The sequence below is a fragment of the Castor canadensis genome, chromosome 5 (genome assembly GCF_047511655.1).
Source record: "Castor canadensis chromosome 5, mCasCan1.hap1v2, whole genome shotgun sequence".
Classification (NCBI taxonomy): Eukaryota; Metazoa; Chordata; class Mammalia; order Rodentia; family Castoridae; genus Castor; species Castor canadensis.
This window is the reverse complement of record NC_133390.1, coordinates 164,042,002-164,058,784: the sequence shown is the minus strand read 5'-3', so window position 1 is coordinate 164,058,784 and position 16,783 is coordinate 164,042,002. Positions and strand designations below refer to the sequence as shown.

The window sequence follows — 16,783 nt, the reverse complement described above, 5'->3', positions numbered from 1 at the left end:
CAATTATCAATATTATTTTTTTCAAAAACTAAAATAAGTTTTCACATAGGAAGAATCTTCGATTTTTCAATCAAAAGAGAACCAACAAAACTAGGTTTTCTTCCAAAACCAGAATTAATTTTCCCTAATAAAGAAAACTGACATTTCTAGAAATCCTTAATTTATCCTCAATATTCTCAATTTATGCACTGGTAACATGAAGTAAATAATACTGTGGATAAACTTGTACTGTTGAGAAACATAGTAGTAAATGACTTATTTATCATAGTTAAAGACAGGTTGGCTCTAATGTCTCTTAACAGAGATATTTTCACTCCAAGACCACAGGTTCTTATTATACAACGAAGTAAGCAAAATAAAAGCATATTTCACATCCCTTTTTCCTCTACTGCAAAGTTCGGTACCTTTTCCTCCTTTCGCTTTTCCTTGTCTCTGTCTTTGTGTTTGTCTTTGTGCTTTTCTGAGCTTCCATCTTTGTGTTTGGTTTTCTCCTTCTCTTTATGTTTCTTTTCAGAATCTTTATGTTCGCTGGGAAAAATAAAACACAAAGGTTAGCCTAGAGTAAGGACTACAAGGTCAACTTGTAAGATATCCTAAGAGAACATAAACCACGGAAACTTAAAATGCTTTAAAAAAACAGTCCTTGGCTGGAGGTAGGGGGGAGTGGAGTGTGAATATGACTGAAGTATATTAAATACATGTATGAAAATAGAATATCTAATATTGGGTTAATACGTAATCATTAGGTATACCACTAAGCACCCAAAACAATTTACTTAAAAGTGGGAAATGTCATTCACTTGCTTGTTCTGAGCTAGTAGAAAGCACAGATACTGAATTAAGTCACTAGATACTGATGCTTGAAATGAAATTTACTATTGTCCAAAATAGAAACAATGATTTCGGGAGGAAAAAAAAAAAAAAGCCAAAATGAAACCCATTAAAATTCTAAGAAAAATAGGAGAGGAGGGAGAAGAGTAACAGGGTGGTGAATATGATTGAGGTACATTATATGCATGTAAGGAAATATCACAATGAAACCTCTTTGTACAATTAATATATCCTAATAAAAAATATTAAACAAACAAACAAAAGAAACAGAAACAATCCTGATAAAAGAGTTAAGTAAGGACTACTGGTTACATCAAATTTTCTTTCTTTCATTCTTTCTTCTTTTTTGAAACAGGTAGCCCACGCTGGCCTTAAACTTGCAATCTTCCTGCCTCAGCACCCTGAGTGATGAGATTACAGGCATATACCACTATACACAGCTCAGATTTTCATTACTTTGATGTTTTTATTTTTGTAAAGGGGCAAAGAACCAAACAGAGAAACAGCCATTCGAAGTATACCGGGACATTTTTAGAAGGTTCAACAAGCTCACTGTTGTTACATTCTACAACAAAAGCATAATGAAAGCTCTATCTTAAACATTCATATTTGATATAAAAGGGTAAAAGCCAACTCATCAAAAATGTTATTTGGTGGCTCCGTATCAGACTCAAGACATATCATGAATTTAGTCAAGCCAGGGGCATTATGATGTAAGCAGCCCAACACAGTGGATATTTCCTTCTAGCTTTTGTTTGTTCGTTTTGTTTTGTTTTGTTTTGTTTGGCAGGACTGTCCCTCTAGCTTTAACTAGGGAAAGCTAGTTACTTCTAGATGGGGCTTATAATTCCTGCCTGGACCCTTCCTCACAGTAAGACCATCTGAAAGCAAGGACAAATTCTGTAGTAAATGTTAAAACGTCTTGCTTTTAAAGGGCTATTTGACTAATCCAGTAATACTATAAAAAGGCATTTCTGTTTTGGAAAGAAAAATGACATTACAAGGCAAGAGCCAAAAATGATATCCTGTTATGCACTTCACCTTTCTGTTACCTCCCAAAGGGAAGAAGAAGAAGAAAGAAGGAAGAAGGAAGGAGGGAGGAGGAGGAAGGAGGGAGGAGGAGGAGGAGGAAGGAGGGAGGAGGAGGAGGAGGAGGAGGAGGAAGGAGGGAGGAGGAAGAGGGAGGAGGAAGAAGGAGGAAGAGGGAGGAGGAAGAAGGAGGAAGAGGGAGGAGGAAGAAGGAGGAAGGAGGAAGGAGGAAGGAAGGAGGAAGGAGGAAGAAGAAGGAAGAAGGAAGAAGGAAGGAGGAAGGAGGAAGAAGAAGGAAGAAGGAAGAAGGAAGAAGGAAGAAGGAAGAAGAAGAAGGAGAAGGAGGAGAAGGAGGAGAAGGAGGAGAAGGAGGAGAAGGAGGAGAACGAGAAGAAGGAGAAGAAGGAGAAGAAGAAGAAGCAGCACATCAGGTAATAGGAGCTTTTATCTTCTGAGAATAAGATTTAGCCACCAATGGTCCCGCTACCTACCCATTCCTCAAGGCAGCAGGACCCCTTCAGGTCACAGCCAATTGAATCACAGCATATTCCTTAGAGAAAGCTGAGTGGGCTTCAAAAGTTGTAGGAGAGAAATTAATGGCCCTTTCAAGGAAAGCAGACAGCTAAAGCTTGCAATAATATTTGTAAAATAAAAAATTTCAGGTAACTTCAAAGTTGGCCCTGGGAAGAGTACAAGTGTTCCCAAAAGAAATGATGGATAATGTCCACCATCGATACAGAGTACTACACAAAATCACAAGGACTTTGCTGTTTTAAGTACATAGTCCCTTCTAAGATATGTTCCAAGACCTTAGTGGAAGCCTGAAGCCATAAGTAGCAATGAACCTGATATTTCTTTCCTGCACAAGCACATCTATGAAAAAATGTAATTTATACATTAAGCACTGTAAGAGATTAATTAGCAATAATTTACCATAGATATCAACACATGACTTTCCCCCCTCTTTTCTTACTGAGAACTTTTACCTTTTCACTGAAAAGAAACATTTTACAGCTTCTCTTTAGCATATCTCTAACTGCCAGTACCACTGCTCTCAAGGTTTGGGGCCTCTGTCAAGTAAAATAAGGGTTACTTGAACACAAGCACTAAGAAATGGTGACAGTTGCTGAAGATAACCAAGGCAGCCACTACGTGACTAACAGGCAGACAGTGTACACAACATGGATACACTGGACAAAGGGATGATCAAACCCTAGGATTAGAGTTCATCATGGTACTCAGAATGGCATACAGTTTAAAACTTATGAACTATTTATTTCTGTAATTTTCCACTTAATGTAGTTTGGACTTTTAGTTGACTGAGAAAGCCACAGAAAGCTGACAAGTGGATAAGTGAGGATTACCATATAGAATTATTAGAACTTCAAGTTCAATGGCAGTTTAGAAATTATTTAATCCTTTGCAGGCTACACAGAGTGAAGGGATGCGTCCAAAGATGCCAAAACCAAATCCCAACACTTTCCCTACCTAAGTTTCTTCTCTTTATTAACAGGATAAAGTCACCAATTATCTGAGCTAGGAACTTTTTTCTCTACCATATAACCCCCTTTTCTCAACCATTTCCAAAGGCTTTCTGCTCTCTTCCAAACTAAGTTCCAATATTTTTAAACAGCTTTTAATAGTTGTGCCTTAAGTCACTGTTATGGTCCTCATTTTCTACTATCTTACCTTGTTTAACCCAGGCATCCACCTAATTGGATTCCTCCCCAATCAAAGCACATATTACAATACTTCCACGTTTTGTTTATGCTTTGGCTTATGCAATGCTGGTAATCAAACCTAGGGCCTTGAACATGCTAGGCAAGTGCCCTAACACTGAGCTACAGTACCAGCTCATTTATATTTTTCTCACCATCTAAAATACCCTTTTTTCTTTTTTTCCCCCACTACATAGCCCAGACTAGTCTTAAGATCTCAATCCTCCTGCCTTGCTTTCCCAATTGCTGGGATTACAAACATGCACCACCATGCCTGGAAGGATTGCCCTTCTTTCTAGCCAATTCCTCCCTTGTCACAATCTTAACCATTTTTAATGGCTAGCTCAAATGCTGTCTCCGCCATGAAATCGTAAATCCAACAATATTATAGTTTGTTGTAATAAGGCTAGCCATAACTGAAAATATCAAGGTTCAAATTAGATGTTATCAATAATTAATTACTGATTTGCATTCAACTACCAAAACTGACAGCTCCAATGAATCTACATGATGCTTTATTAGGTATTGTGGTCATCATCATCACCATCATTACCTTATTTAGTATGTATCAGTTTCTGATGAACTATTACATACATAAACAAATCCGAAAGGTTGTCAAGGCAGGTACTGTTACTAATGGTTGACCAAAATGAAAAATGGACCTAGAGACATTAAGCTCCGTGGATTAGGACACATGGCTTGCAAATGACAGAACATGGCCTTTTAACTTATAATTTAATGTGCTTTTTAACAGGTCACATTCCCACATGAATGGTAGTGGTTCTCAAGTTTCCTCCTTTCTAAACTACCTAACCTTCTCTACCTATGTTAATTGTCTAATTTTTCCCAGATAAGATGACACAGAAATGCATAGCTAAATCAAGGTCTTTGGCAAATAGCACACAAAGAAGGAGCAAACACATCCTTTACATTTGATTACTTTCAAAAGAGAAAAAATCCCAAAGTAAGAATCAGATGCTTGATTCAAGTGCATTTTCCTAAAATCCTACCATCTTCTCAATTCAGGTAGTATTTGGAACGAAGATCAAGCAGATGCCAGAGCATCCTGATTCTCAGATGTTTTTTACGCTGACAGTATAGAATAGCGATGTCAATATGGCTGGAAAAGTATTCCCCTTGCTCTTTCACAGCAATAATTTTCTTCTCACTCCAGTCCAAGTGCCAGATTTAAAACTGTCAAGAGGTAGGTACACATACTCAAAAACTAGCAAAACTTTTTTCACATGCGATAGTCTCTTATTTTCTAAAATCAACTCATCATATCCCCTCACAACGAAATCACTCTTGGTAATACTTTGTTAATATAAGAGCTACAGTATTAAAGATAATTTATGGCTAAGAATGCAACCCTTAAAGAGAGGTTTATCTGGTGAGATTCTACAAGATCAGTAGTAATTCCCTGGCATCTAGAAAAGTAGTCCTTTTCTTTGCATTGAGGAGAGGCCAGGGATCCTGAAATGCAAAATATTAACAATAACAGAAGCAGTCACAGAGATAAATGATAGAAATAATTTTTATTTGACTTTGGTGTAAATTCGTCCTGTGATATTATATAGGCCAAGCAGGGGATAGTCAGAGATGGGGTTTTCATAATGAACCACGCCCTCAGACCCTTTTGCTTTTAGTTATTTTTCAGATAAGGTCTCATGTTTTTGCCTGGGCCAGCCTTGGACAACAATCCACTACTCAGACCTACTGTAGCAGGGATTACAAGTGTGCACTACCATGCCTGACATGCTTGAGATGGGATCTCACTAACTTTTTGCCCTGGGTGGCCTCAAACCACAATCCTACAGATATCCACCTCCCAAGAAGCTGGGATTAACAGACATATGCCACCATGTCTGGCCTATTTATTTTTTTAATGATTTTTTCATTTTTTTTGTAGTGGTGGTACTACTGGGGTTTGAACTCAAGGTTTCAAGCTTGCTAGGCTAGCACTCTTCCACTGGAGCCACACCTCCAACACTGATCTGGCATTTTAAGACATAAGCTGCCTACAACATACATACAAGGAAGTAGTGCTTACATTTGAACAGACAGTATGACTATATAACTGACTTTCCTTAGAGTGTTTTACAATTTTTCATGAATGGAATAACGTGGTAGAGACCAGGAACCCTGGCCTCCCCTCTTTAGTTATCTATCATAATCACAGTGTGACTTTTAAAACATGTGAGCCCAGATTCTTACCTACACAAAGACTAAGTCAAATGAAATGATAAGTTCCCTTATTTTGCACCTTGAGTGAAGACAATAAAAAGGAAACCAAGTGAAAAAGATGGATTTGGGAGCTGAGGCAGAAAGATGGTTCTCCTGTTTGCTAACACTCCCACTCTGCAGTAGTGCTGCTATACACTAACTTGTCTCTAGGACTTGGGTCCCAAGTATAGCCTGATTACAAATGATTGATGCAAGTATCTAGCAGAGAGAAGGGATACAGAAACACATTAGTAAACACTTATTTCCTCATGGTGATATCTGAGAGAGAGCCACAAAATTAGCTAGGCTTGATCAGCAAAGATCTGGAATAAACAAAAGCATTTTAGAACAGGACATACTAAATCTTAATTATTCTGGGCTTCAGAGGTGATGAAACCATCCTCAAAATTTCTTTTAATCTGTTGCAGAAAAAAAGGAACTCAAACTATTAGATCGGAAGTTACTTTAAAAAAAACCACAATGTACAGGATTTTACTAGAATATAACTAATATACTTGCTTTGATGCAAAGACGTACTTTGTCAGGAGAGGACAAACAGGAAATATTTAAAAGTTTGCTTACAACATAAATGTCATAAACTTAATCATATATGAATTAAAGAGACCCAGGGCTAGATTTAGTCATATATAAACAGAAACTCAGGCCAGGTTTATTTTTCCACTGCCTTTTGGCAAACAAGCCGTTATTTCCTTTATTGTTTTGATCAGAAACTTTTTAAAGAAATATTTAAAAGGCACAAAAGCATATACAAAAAAAAAAAAAAGAAAGAAATGCGTAAGTTTGCTTATGGTATAGGAAATCTATGCCTCTGATAGACATACACTATTACCTCTTCATATTTGCAGTGAAGTTCACAAAGACCTTTTATACTTACTGACCCCCATGGTTCTCCTCTGAAGCATGTATTACATGAAGAAGCTGAACTGACAACAAGTAGAGGACCTAGCTAAGATCACCGAAGACCTAAGTGGATGTGGACTTTTCAAGAAAAATGACACCAAAAATCACATCTTTTATTTTTAAAAAGAATTTATTTATAATTGTTATGGCCTCCTGGTTGATTGGTCTCTTTTAATTATGAAATGAATTTCTTTATCCTTGGCAATATTATTTGCTCTCAAATCTACTTTGGCAGATATTAATATTGGCTGGACAACTATAAACTGTAGAAGGAAAGAGGCATGTGAACGAAGATTGGATTCAACTGCTGAAATTAAATTACAAGAATAATGAAAATGGGAACTAGATATCAAGTGGTAAAAAAATATCTGAGTGGTCGGGAAAAAGACCACAGGAGTGGTACATGATTTGTGAAGAAATGTCGCCCCTAGAGAAATTAATGTGGTAATTTTAATGATTTACAAGAAACTTTTTTTAAAATCTGTTTTTCCTTTTATTTGGTCACAAAAAAACATATTTAAAGTATCTAACCTACTTTAAAGAGAAAAATATATGAACATTAACCAATTAGCATAATGAAACATTAAGTCTTTTTTTTTTACTCCCTCTTCCCAGGTACTCTTTCAGCATATTATATTCATGTGTATTTCTTAAAGTATTCTGCCTTTAGACAAATGTGTGTCTACTCAGTCAGCTTCCCCTGTCTCCCCGTCTTCTTTCTAGCACAAATGGGATCATAACATTCACATGGCTCATACCTTGCCTTTTAAAAAATGTACTTTGGAGATTATCCATCTTAGCACACATAGTTCTGACAAATTTTTTTGTGTCTGCATAGTATCCCATTGTACACCTGCATCATCACTGGTAGTATAGGAATATTAACACAATTACAACAATATAAGAATTGGGTTTTTTTTTCATTTTTATTAGGATATATTCATTGTACAAGGGGAATTCATTGTGACAATTCCGAATATGCTTACATTGTACATTGGTTAGATTGCCCCCATCTCCCCTCCTCTATCTCCTCCCCACTCTATTTATAGTAACTGCAAGAGGTTTCACAGTTATATTTCATACATGTATATGAAGTCCATCAACCATAATCCCTCATCTTTATATTCTCCATTCACCCTCCACCCTCCCACAAGTACCCCTCCAAGCATCTCCTCCCCCCTACCTATTTTACAGTCCTGTCTTTTGTTCAAAGGGGTTTCCTGATGTATCCCTGCTGAGTATACTTTACTTTGGTCAGTACAACCCCTTCTGTTACTCTCCCTTACCCTTTCCTCCCACCCCCTATTATTCAACAGTATCACTACATCTTCTACCTGCACAGATGTTATGTGTAAGAAACTTACTTGTTAAAAAGAATATAAATTTTCACTTTACCTTGTCTATAGATATTAAGACAAGTTAATAAAGTGGTTCTAAGAGACTAAGGATATAGACATTTGTTCCTATGAATGATGGACCTTTACATTTCTTTCCAACAAAGCTAAGGCTACTATGGCTTTACCATATAGCTTTCTCACCAACAACTATCTTTAAATCAAAATGGAAGTGCAAGTCTTATGTTCAATGAGTGGACTTAACCATTTGCCTCCCACACCAAGAAATGGGAGCAAAATGAACAAGAAAAATATCTTTCTGGGGCTTGGGTCCACTCTGAGTAAGTGAGCTTCATTTATGTTGGTAGTCACTGGCTTTTGTGGAAGTTGAATGGAAGCTCGGAAAGTTCCCTTAAAGAAAACCTCATACAACTCAACCTTTTGCATGATTTCAGGAGCTCACAGACCATGGAAGCCCTAGTTAAGAATTTTTTATGTACATGCTTTTTAAAATACACAAGAAAAAAAAAAACCAGGTCTCCAATCCAATTCCTTTTTATCAAGGCAAGCTCTCTGCATACATGATTAAATGCTATCATATGTTACAATAAATCTATACCTTTTTAGTTAAAAACTGTTTTTAATGAAGTATATATTGAAAGAAAGTTCAATATACTTGCTTTGTGCATTTTGAGCTGAACAATGGCATCTCAAATGGCCTCAATTATCAAGGCATCCTCTTAACAATTCCAGGATCAAATAGTCTCTCTTCTTACTTTGATACCCAGGCTATTAACCTTAGATCAAGTTAATACCTATGCCAGGGAAACCATGCAATGACAGCCCACTGCTGAATGATGAGAGACTTGATGGTTCACCCTTACCTGTTGCTATGCTTGGATTTCTCCCGGTCCTTCTCCTTGTCCTTCTTGTGTTCTTTATGCCGGTGTTCTCTATCTTTGTGTTTATCTTTGTGTTTATGAGAATCTGCAACCATAAGAAATGAGTCAGTTCAGAGGAGTCAGACGCAATCTTCCACCTGCCCACCTTAACATGCAGGTCAAGAAGCAGAGGACTGAAATGGCAAGGCAGCCATAACAAACAGCATATTCATTTAGCAGGAAAGATTTCACAGAGAGCCCAGATAAGGCACCCCATTCCCATGCCTCTAAAACCAAAACCAGTGTTAGTAATATATGGGAGGATGAGGGCAAGGGCACCAATTCTATGAAAGGAAATAATAGTGGCATTCTTTTCCCTAATTCTTGTACTATTAACCCTAATCTGTAAGCAATACAAACAGATTAATCTTGAACACTGGCTCTAAAGATCAAATTGTTATCCCTGTAACTTCTGAAAATTCCAAACCTCAAGAAGCTTTTAAATGATAATGAGGTACGAGCTCTACACAATAAAACACACACATTTCAAAGATACAGTGTGGGAAGTTTACATATACTCAGGTATAATCCCATCCATAAACAAGATTTAGAACAATTCCATCAGTCTAGAAAGTTTTCCTTGTATCTTTTCAGTCACTCCCCATCTACCACACCTCAGCCCAAAGCAAGCACTGATCTGAGAACACTATTAGATTTATCTAAATTTGATTCTAACGTATCATAAGACTGAAATCACACAGGATTTATTCTTTTGTGGCAGATTTATTTTACTCAACATGTTTTTGACATTCACCCATTTTGTTGGATATATCTAGTGGGTTCCTTTTGGGGGAGGGAGGAGGCAGAGAGATGCTTGGAATCAAACCCAAGGCATTGTGAATGCTAGGCAAGCACTCTACCACTGAGCTACCTTCCTAGTTCCATTTCATTGCTGAGTGGTATTCCATTGTATGGTTATACTGTAATGTATCCCAACTTCACCTGTTGATGGTCATTTGTTTTCAGGTACCAGTTATTATGACTAAATCTGCTATGAACATTTATATGCAGAGGGAGGGAAAAAAGTCAGCTGGGGGTTTGTGTTCAAGGACATTTTAAAGAAAAGTGACACCAAATGATATTGTATTTTTTGACTCATAAACATGGTAGAGCTCTGCACTTAATTTGGTGACTCTCAAATTTTAGTGTTATCAAAATAGCCCCAGTGGCCAGTTAAAAATGCAGTTCAGTGAAGCCATATCATCCCAATGCTGAATAAAAATCAATTTAAAGTTTACCCAAGGTGTGAGTGGTGGTTTTAAAATATATCCAACAGATTCTTTACACTATTCAAATATATCCTAATTTCCTTCTCCTTGCATGTGGGTTAGACTTAGTGACTCACTGTTTTGTTTGTTTTTTTCTTGGTGCTGAGGATCAATCCCAGGCCTTGTATGCTAAGTAAGTACCACTGAGGTGCCATCAAAACTGACTCACTCTTGACAAATGGCAATGTCAGTATGGAAAGTCTAACAACAGGTCATAAAAGGCCCTGGGAATCTTCCTTCTTGTTCTCTACCTGCTCTGAGGGAAGCCAGCAACCTACATAATCAGTATACTCAAGAGCCCTATGGAAAAGCCTGTGTGGTGAAGAACAGAAGCTTCCTGTCAACAGCCACATGAACCATCCTGGAAGTGGATCCTCTAACCTCAATTAAACTTTCAGATCACTGCAGTCCTGACATGCAGACACCAATATTTGGAGGAGTGGGGTGGTTACTAGGATTTGAACTCAGGGTCTCACACTAAGCTAGGCAGACACCACTTGAGCTATTCCATCAGTCCTTTTCTGTGTTGAGTATTTTCAAGACAGGGTCTCTGCCTCTGAAGTAGCTAGCCACTGGCGTCCAGTACTGGCAGCAATCTTGGTGGTGGTGGTGGAGGGTTGGAAACCAAAACTACCCAGCTAAACTTTAGCTCCTGGATTTCCTGACTCATGGGAATTTTATGAGAAAATATGTATCTGTTGTTGTAAGCTAATAATTTTTTTTTTAAATAAAGTCTTACTATGTTGCCTAGGCTGATTTCGAACTTATGATTCTCCCACCTCAGCCTTCTGAAAAGTTGGGACTACAGGTGTATGACACCACACCCAACTTAAGCTACTAAATTTTGAGGTAGCATGTTTCATAGCAATAGATTATTTTATGTGTATGCAATATGTATGTTCAGCCCATTGCTGACTCACAGCAAAAGAAGTCATATTTGGCATAATCCATTGAGCATCTATTCTATGCCAGGCCCTTAGCTATAAGAAATTCCCATCTCACAGAGATGGGAAAAATATAATACATAGTATCAGAAGTAAGACTTAAACACGATTTTCCATACAGCATGTAGAAATGAAGTCTGAAGTCTACAATTTGAAATGCTGACTCAACCAACACAAAGCTGGTGACCTGTTCACTTGACAGTAAAATCCCATTACATCTGCCTCAAGCCATCCATGCAACACCTCTACAACCTAAAATATCCATGCATAGTTTCATTTTGTTTGTAGCCCAGATCCACAAAGAAGCTTCAGAATAGCAAGATCTGCTGTTATGGCCAAGACTATGGCAGGAACATAATATGTTTAAAATGACAACAAAAAACTGTATGTAACTCAACAAATTCATAAACATTAGAAAAAAAGATTGGAAGATATACGTCAAAACAGTGAAAGTAGTAAGGTGATAACTTTAAGTTTATGAACTGAATTCTTAATCTTATTTTACGTTTTCCCCATGAATCACTTTTATTTTTTATTAAAAGTAAGTTTTTAGAAAGATTACCAAGCTTTAAAATTTTATTTTGAAAGTATAAGAGGACATGGAAAAGTAGCTTCAGTCACTAAAAAGCACTGAACTTAAAACTGAAAGACAAATCAGAATAATTCCAAGTAGATTTCAGACAACCGGTCAGCCACTAACATTATCTACTTTACATGCACAAAACTTCACAACTGATTTTAAAAACCAAGTCACCAACCCTTTTAAAGCAAATGCTATCTAAAAATGCAAAAGCAAAATATCTGGTGAGAAACTTAAGACTGTAGCTGAATAATCTCACTAGTACAATTAAGATTTAGGTCTGAACCCCAAGTATCTCTAATTTTTAAAAAAGTCATTACATGTCTAACATATGTTCAAACTGTGCTATGCATTCTGTGATACCAAAAGTGTAATATGTAGGAGCTTCTTAAAGTATCTGAATGGTTATAGTATTATAAAAATTTACTCAGTACAGTTCTACATAGCAGACTTAAATTTCTGAGGAGAAGTGATAGGGAAGCAGATTTGGGTCAGTATAAAAGTAGAACTGGCTACAAACAGAATGGGATGCCTTCTGAATGCCAAACACATTTAAAGAAACTAAATTACCAAGTGATTAAACCGTAGAGATGATTTGCACACTGATAGGTAAATTCACAAATAACCTCTTGAAGTTCACACTGAAGTAACTCTAAGTAGGTGAGGTCTGGAATTTGATTTAAAATATCTTCTGGTATACATGTGGGGTGAATCAGGAGATATCAGGATAAAACAAAACTAGCAAAAGGAGCTAGTTATTGAAGTTAGGTAATGGATACACTGGAGTTCATCACACTGCTCTCTCTTTTTACATGCTTTTGTGTATTCTTGAAACTTTCATTACAAATAAACATGATCTCTACATTTCTTCCCTTCCAATCTAGCCTAGCTTTAAGGGAGGATTTACGTAAAGGAGCAGTAAGAGGCTTTTTTGTTGTTGGTTTTGTTTGGTTTTTTTGCAGTGCTGGCGATCGAACCTAAGGCCTCACACAGGTAAGCTCTCTACCACTGAACTACATCTCAGTCCTCACTGAGATCGACAGGGTCTTGCTATGTAGCCCAGGCTAGCCTGGAATGCATGATGATCCTCCTGCCTCTGCCTCCTGGATGCTGGGATTACAGGCAAGTCCACCATCCCAGGCACAAAAAGGTTGATACATAAAATTGAAACAGCGTCAGGGTGTTCTACTTGAAGCATGACAGGGAGCCATTTCAAGCAGAAAAGGAGCAACAATAAAAGCCATACTTGAGGAAGAATAGCTGACAGGCAGTGTATACAGAAAGATAAAAGTAAAATAGTTACAAGGTTTTTACTCTCTTTTAAAAAAATTAACATATTAATTGAACAAAGGGGTTTCATTGTAATAATTCTATACTAGCTAGAAGTTTTTTAAGCAACCTAAAAAAAAAAAAAAACAGTGGCAGCAAAGAGACTAAAAAGAGAGGGAAAAAAACTGTACAAGAGTGTTCAGAAAAACATAAGCTGAACCCAGTTCCCGGAACTCACTGCTAAGTACAATGAATGCAGGGGAAGAGTCAATGAAGACTCAGGTCTTGGTAACTGAGAGAACCAGAAGCTTTGCAAAAATAGGAAAGCTGTGCAGAATAAAGATGAGGAAAAGGAAAAGACTAGAGACATGATATACCTAACTGAAGCCATATGGTATTTAAGGTAACAGTAGGGCATCTTATTGAAGATGTTGGTCAGAAGAGAAAAATAAAACCAGTAAGGGCAAACAGATCTGTATTATATTCTTCATGGTGAAAATATTTGTTTGAAGGGAATACTTTAGTATCTTGAAGATAAAGTAACTACATTCCCTTTTCCCTCAATTGGAATTTATCTAAGAATACATATTGTTAAAATGTTTTGGAGAAAGGATGCTGTCACTTCAGGCATTTGTTAACTGTGTTGAACTTAACTGATAAGAAATGAAAGATACAAACTATTACATATAAAATCATCTAAAAACCACCTAATGGTCCTTCACAATAAATGTTTTAATTCCTAGCATTTGAAAATTCTGAATGAAGACATGAAAAGAGATCCCTGAAGTAAGGTTGCTTTGAAAAAAATTAGATTCCTTCCACTAGAACCTAACAGGAGTTACTCCATGAGAGCAGATGAGTAAATGAATAAGTAAGCAAAGTCACCATTTTAATGAGATTTGGGATTATATTCTGAGAGCTGTTTCAATTTAGAACCATCAAATATATTCTTTAAGTTCAAAGCACACTGTCAAAGATCAGACAAGAACTCTACTCTTAAAAGTTTACAATTCAATAAGGTAATTACAAAATCAACCAAACCATCCTAGCCCCAGGCACACAAGAAAAAGGGACACTAATACAGATGCCAGCATCACGCTAGGGTACTTACACTGTCTCAATTATCTTACCACTTAGAGAGGGAAATGTCTCCATTTCAAAGATAATAGTAGCTATTCTTTACTAAATGTATATTCTGCACAAGGTGGTATTACACATATCACCTTGAATTTTCACAACTCTGGGTAGTATTCACTTCATAAATCTAAGAAACACATTTTGCTTCATTAAATATTTCTGAAAATAAAGTGCACACAGCTGGTACAATCCTGATGGAGGCGGAATTTGGCAATATCTAAAAACAGTAATTCACATATTCTCTTCTTTTTGACTCAGCAATCTCACATCTGGGATTTAGCCTTCAGATATATCTCCAAGGTATATATGGAAAAATGAGTGGATGGTGACAAAGTTAAGTGGAAGTATACTTCAGAAAAACAAGTGCTAGAAACAAAGAAGTTAGAAGGTAGAATGACAGATTAAGGGAACAGTAAAAGAGATGAAAAAGGTTAAGAAAGTGAAACTACTTTGAAACATTCTAACAATTTCTCTATTCTCAACTTTCAGAGATTAATTGTATTAATGGTACGAACTATAGAAATATTTTAAACAAGCACTACTTTTGCAATAAAAGGACAGAAATTTGCCAGCACTTGGGAGGCTGAGGCATTTCAAGTTTGAAGCTAGAGTGGGCTACCTAGCATGACCCTATCTTAAAAAATACCAAACCAGTGGCTCAAGTGGTAGAGCTCCTGCCTAGCAAGTATGAGGTCCTGAGTTCAAACTCCAGTACTGCCCAAAAAACACTCCCAAAAAGCAGCATGAATTTTACACTAGTCTATATATACATGAAGGCAGAAAACTAAGCTAGCAGGAAAAATCATTTAATTTTAGACTTGCCAAAATGAATTAAAATTCCTTTCTTACCCTCAAAAATCTCAAACATCAAATGACTGACACTAAACGGTGTTTTTATTAGCATCATGATGCTCCAAAACTTAGAAATCATGCAAACTTTTGTGAAAGACATCTTCCATCAAATATCTACACATGAAGCATGTGTGTGCTATTACTTCCATCTCTTATATGAATGCAAAATTTTCTATTTTTCTGCAACCTGCTATTTTTCAATAAGTGCAGTAAGGCACTATATTACTTTAAGTTAAGGGTATTTTGAAAACTCTTAAGAGTAATATACTGAATCTAGGTTAACTGCCTCCTTTGGTTACAAATGAAGCAGCGTGGTTCACCAAAGAACAAAATAAAATAAAGACCCTGGATCCAAGAAGGGCTATAAGGAGTCAAAACATCAGCTTCCTAGAAAAGGCAGTTTGAGGTAAAAGGGAACTAGAAAGGCAGAAAAAGTCAAAGGTATTCTTGGCAAAGAGGCACACTGCAGTAAGAAATGAGAATGAAAATTATCCATCTACTATTATCATTGCCGAAAAAAATCATCTTCTCATGGCTGAACAAAATTAAGTGAGATGTACTCCACGCACAAGACCCTGGTTTCAATCCTCAGCACCATAAACTAACTAGTTAACTAACTAATTCAATTATATCTCAGAGTTATTTATGCATAATTATCTCTCTAAGGCCATGTGTCCCAAAGCAGTTTCTTAAAAAGAAGTCATAGAAATACTCCTATTTCTTGTCACTTAAGTAGAAGGGAACCAGAATATCTAGAAATAAGAAACGTCATTATTAAGTCTAACAAATTTTAATTCAAATATTAAAAAAAAAAATCCCTCAAAGCTGGTCCAATCCCAGGATGACAATGAAGTAGAGGTTTGGAAACCAAGTAGAGTCAGCCTCAAGTGGATGAATTAGTGTCTAATCAGGCATAAAATGAAGAGTTTACTTTCCATAGGGAAACCGGAAACAGACATGAACTATTTGATAAAGGAAGCCAAGCTCACAAAAATATCTTGCTAAACACGTTCAAGAATGATAAGTCAGGTGAAGTAGTACAGCTCTATAATCCCAGTTACTTCAGGAGGCTAGGGCAGGATAACCACTTCAGCCCAAGAGTTCAAGGTCAGCCTGGGTAACAAAGTGAACCCCTCCTGCACCACACCAAAAGAATGTTGAGATAGAGTGAAAAAGACAAGGCTAATTTCTTTTATTTTATGTATGTATGTATTTTGTGGTGCTGGGGTTTGAACTAGGGGACTCGCACTTGCTAGGCAGGTACTCTACCACTTGAGCTGCTCCACCAGATCAAGTAAGACAAATTTCTAATGTGATTAAGTCACTTACAGAGCAGTGAAGAATGGAAGGGACCTCAGAAAGAAGCTAGAGGAAACGCACTGCATCAATGGTGAAAAACATCTGATTCAAATCCTTCTTCTATCACTTGGGCAAAAGCACCACTTAGTTAAGTGGCTAGATTTAGAAGGAGGTAGAACTGATCAGGTCCTCAGAGCTCCAAATCTCTGTTCATGATATTTGTGTTCTTGGTAAAATTCACCTCTCTTAAATATAGATGAAGAAGCCGGGGCTCAGAAAATTTAACAGCATATATATATTTTTTTAAAGGTCAATCACATATGTTTTAACAGAATTCCTGGATAATTACTAAGAAATTTCTTACTAATTACTAAGAAATCACAAAGATAGTGACACCTGTCGATGATATAATCATTATTTAACCTTCATGATTAATT

The 16,783-nt window shown here is 36.8% G+C and overlaps 1 protein-coding gene across 1 annotated transcript in view; it reads right to left on the bottom strand.

Annotated features, from left to right (window-relative positions):
• Window positions 1–16,783, bottom strand: part of Top1 (DNA topoisomerase I) — an 85,779-nt gene that overhangs the window by 45,611 nt on the left and 23,385 nt on the right. Inside the window, exons 3-4 of the mRNA XM_020184485.2 lie at window positions 8,941–9,043; window positions 405–528 (exon numbers count right to left, since the gene is read on the bottom strand). Of these exons, the coding sequence (XP_020040074.1) occupies window positions 405–528; window positions 8,941–9,043 (227 nt within the window). The remainder of the gene's footprint in view (window positions 1–404; window positions 529–8,940; window positions 9,044–16,783) is intronic.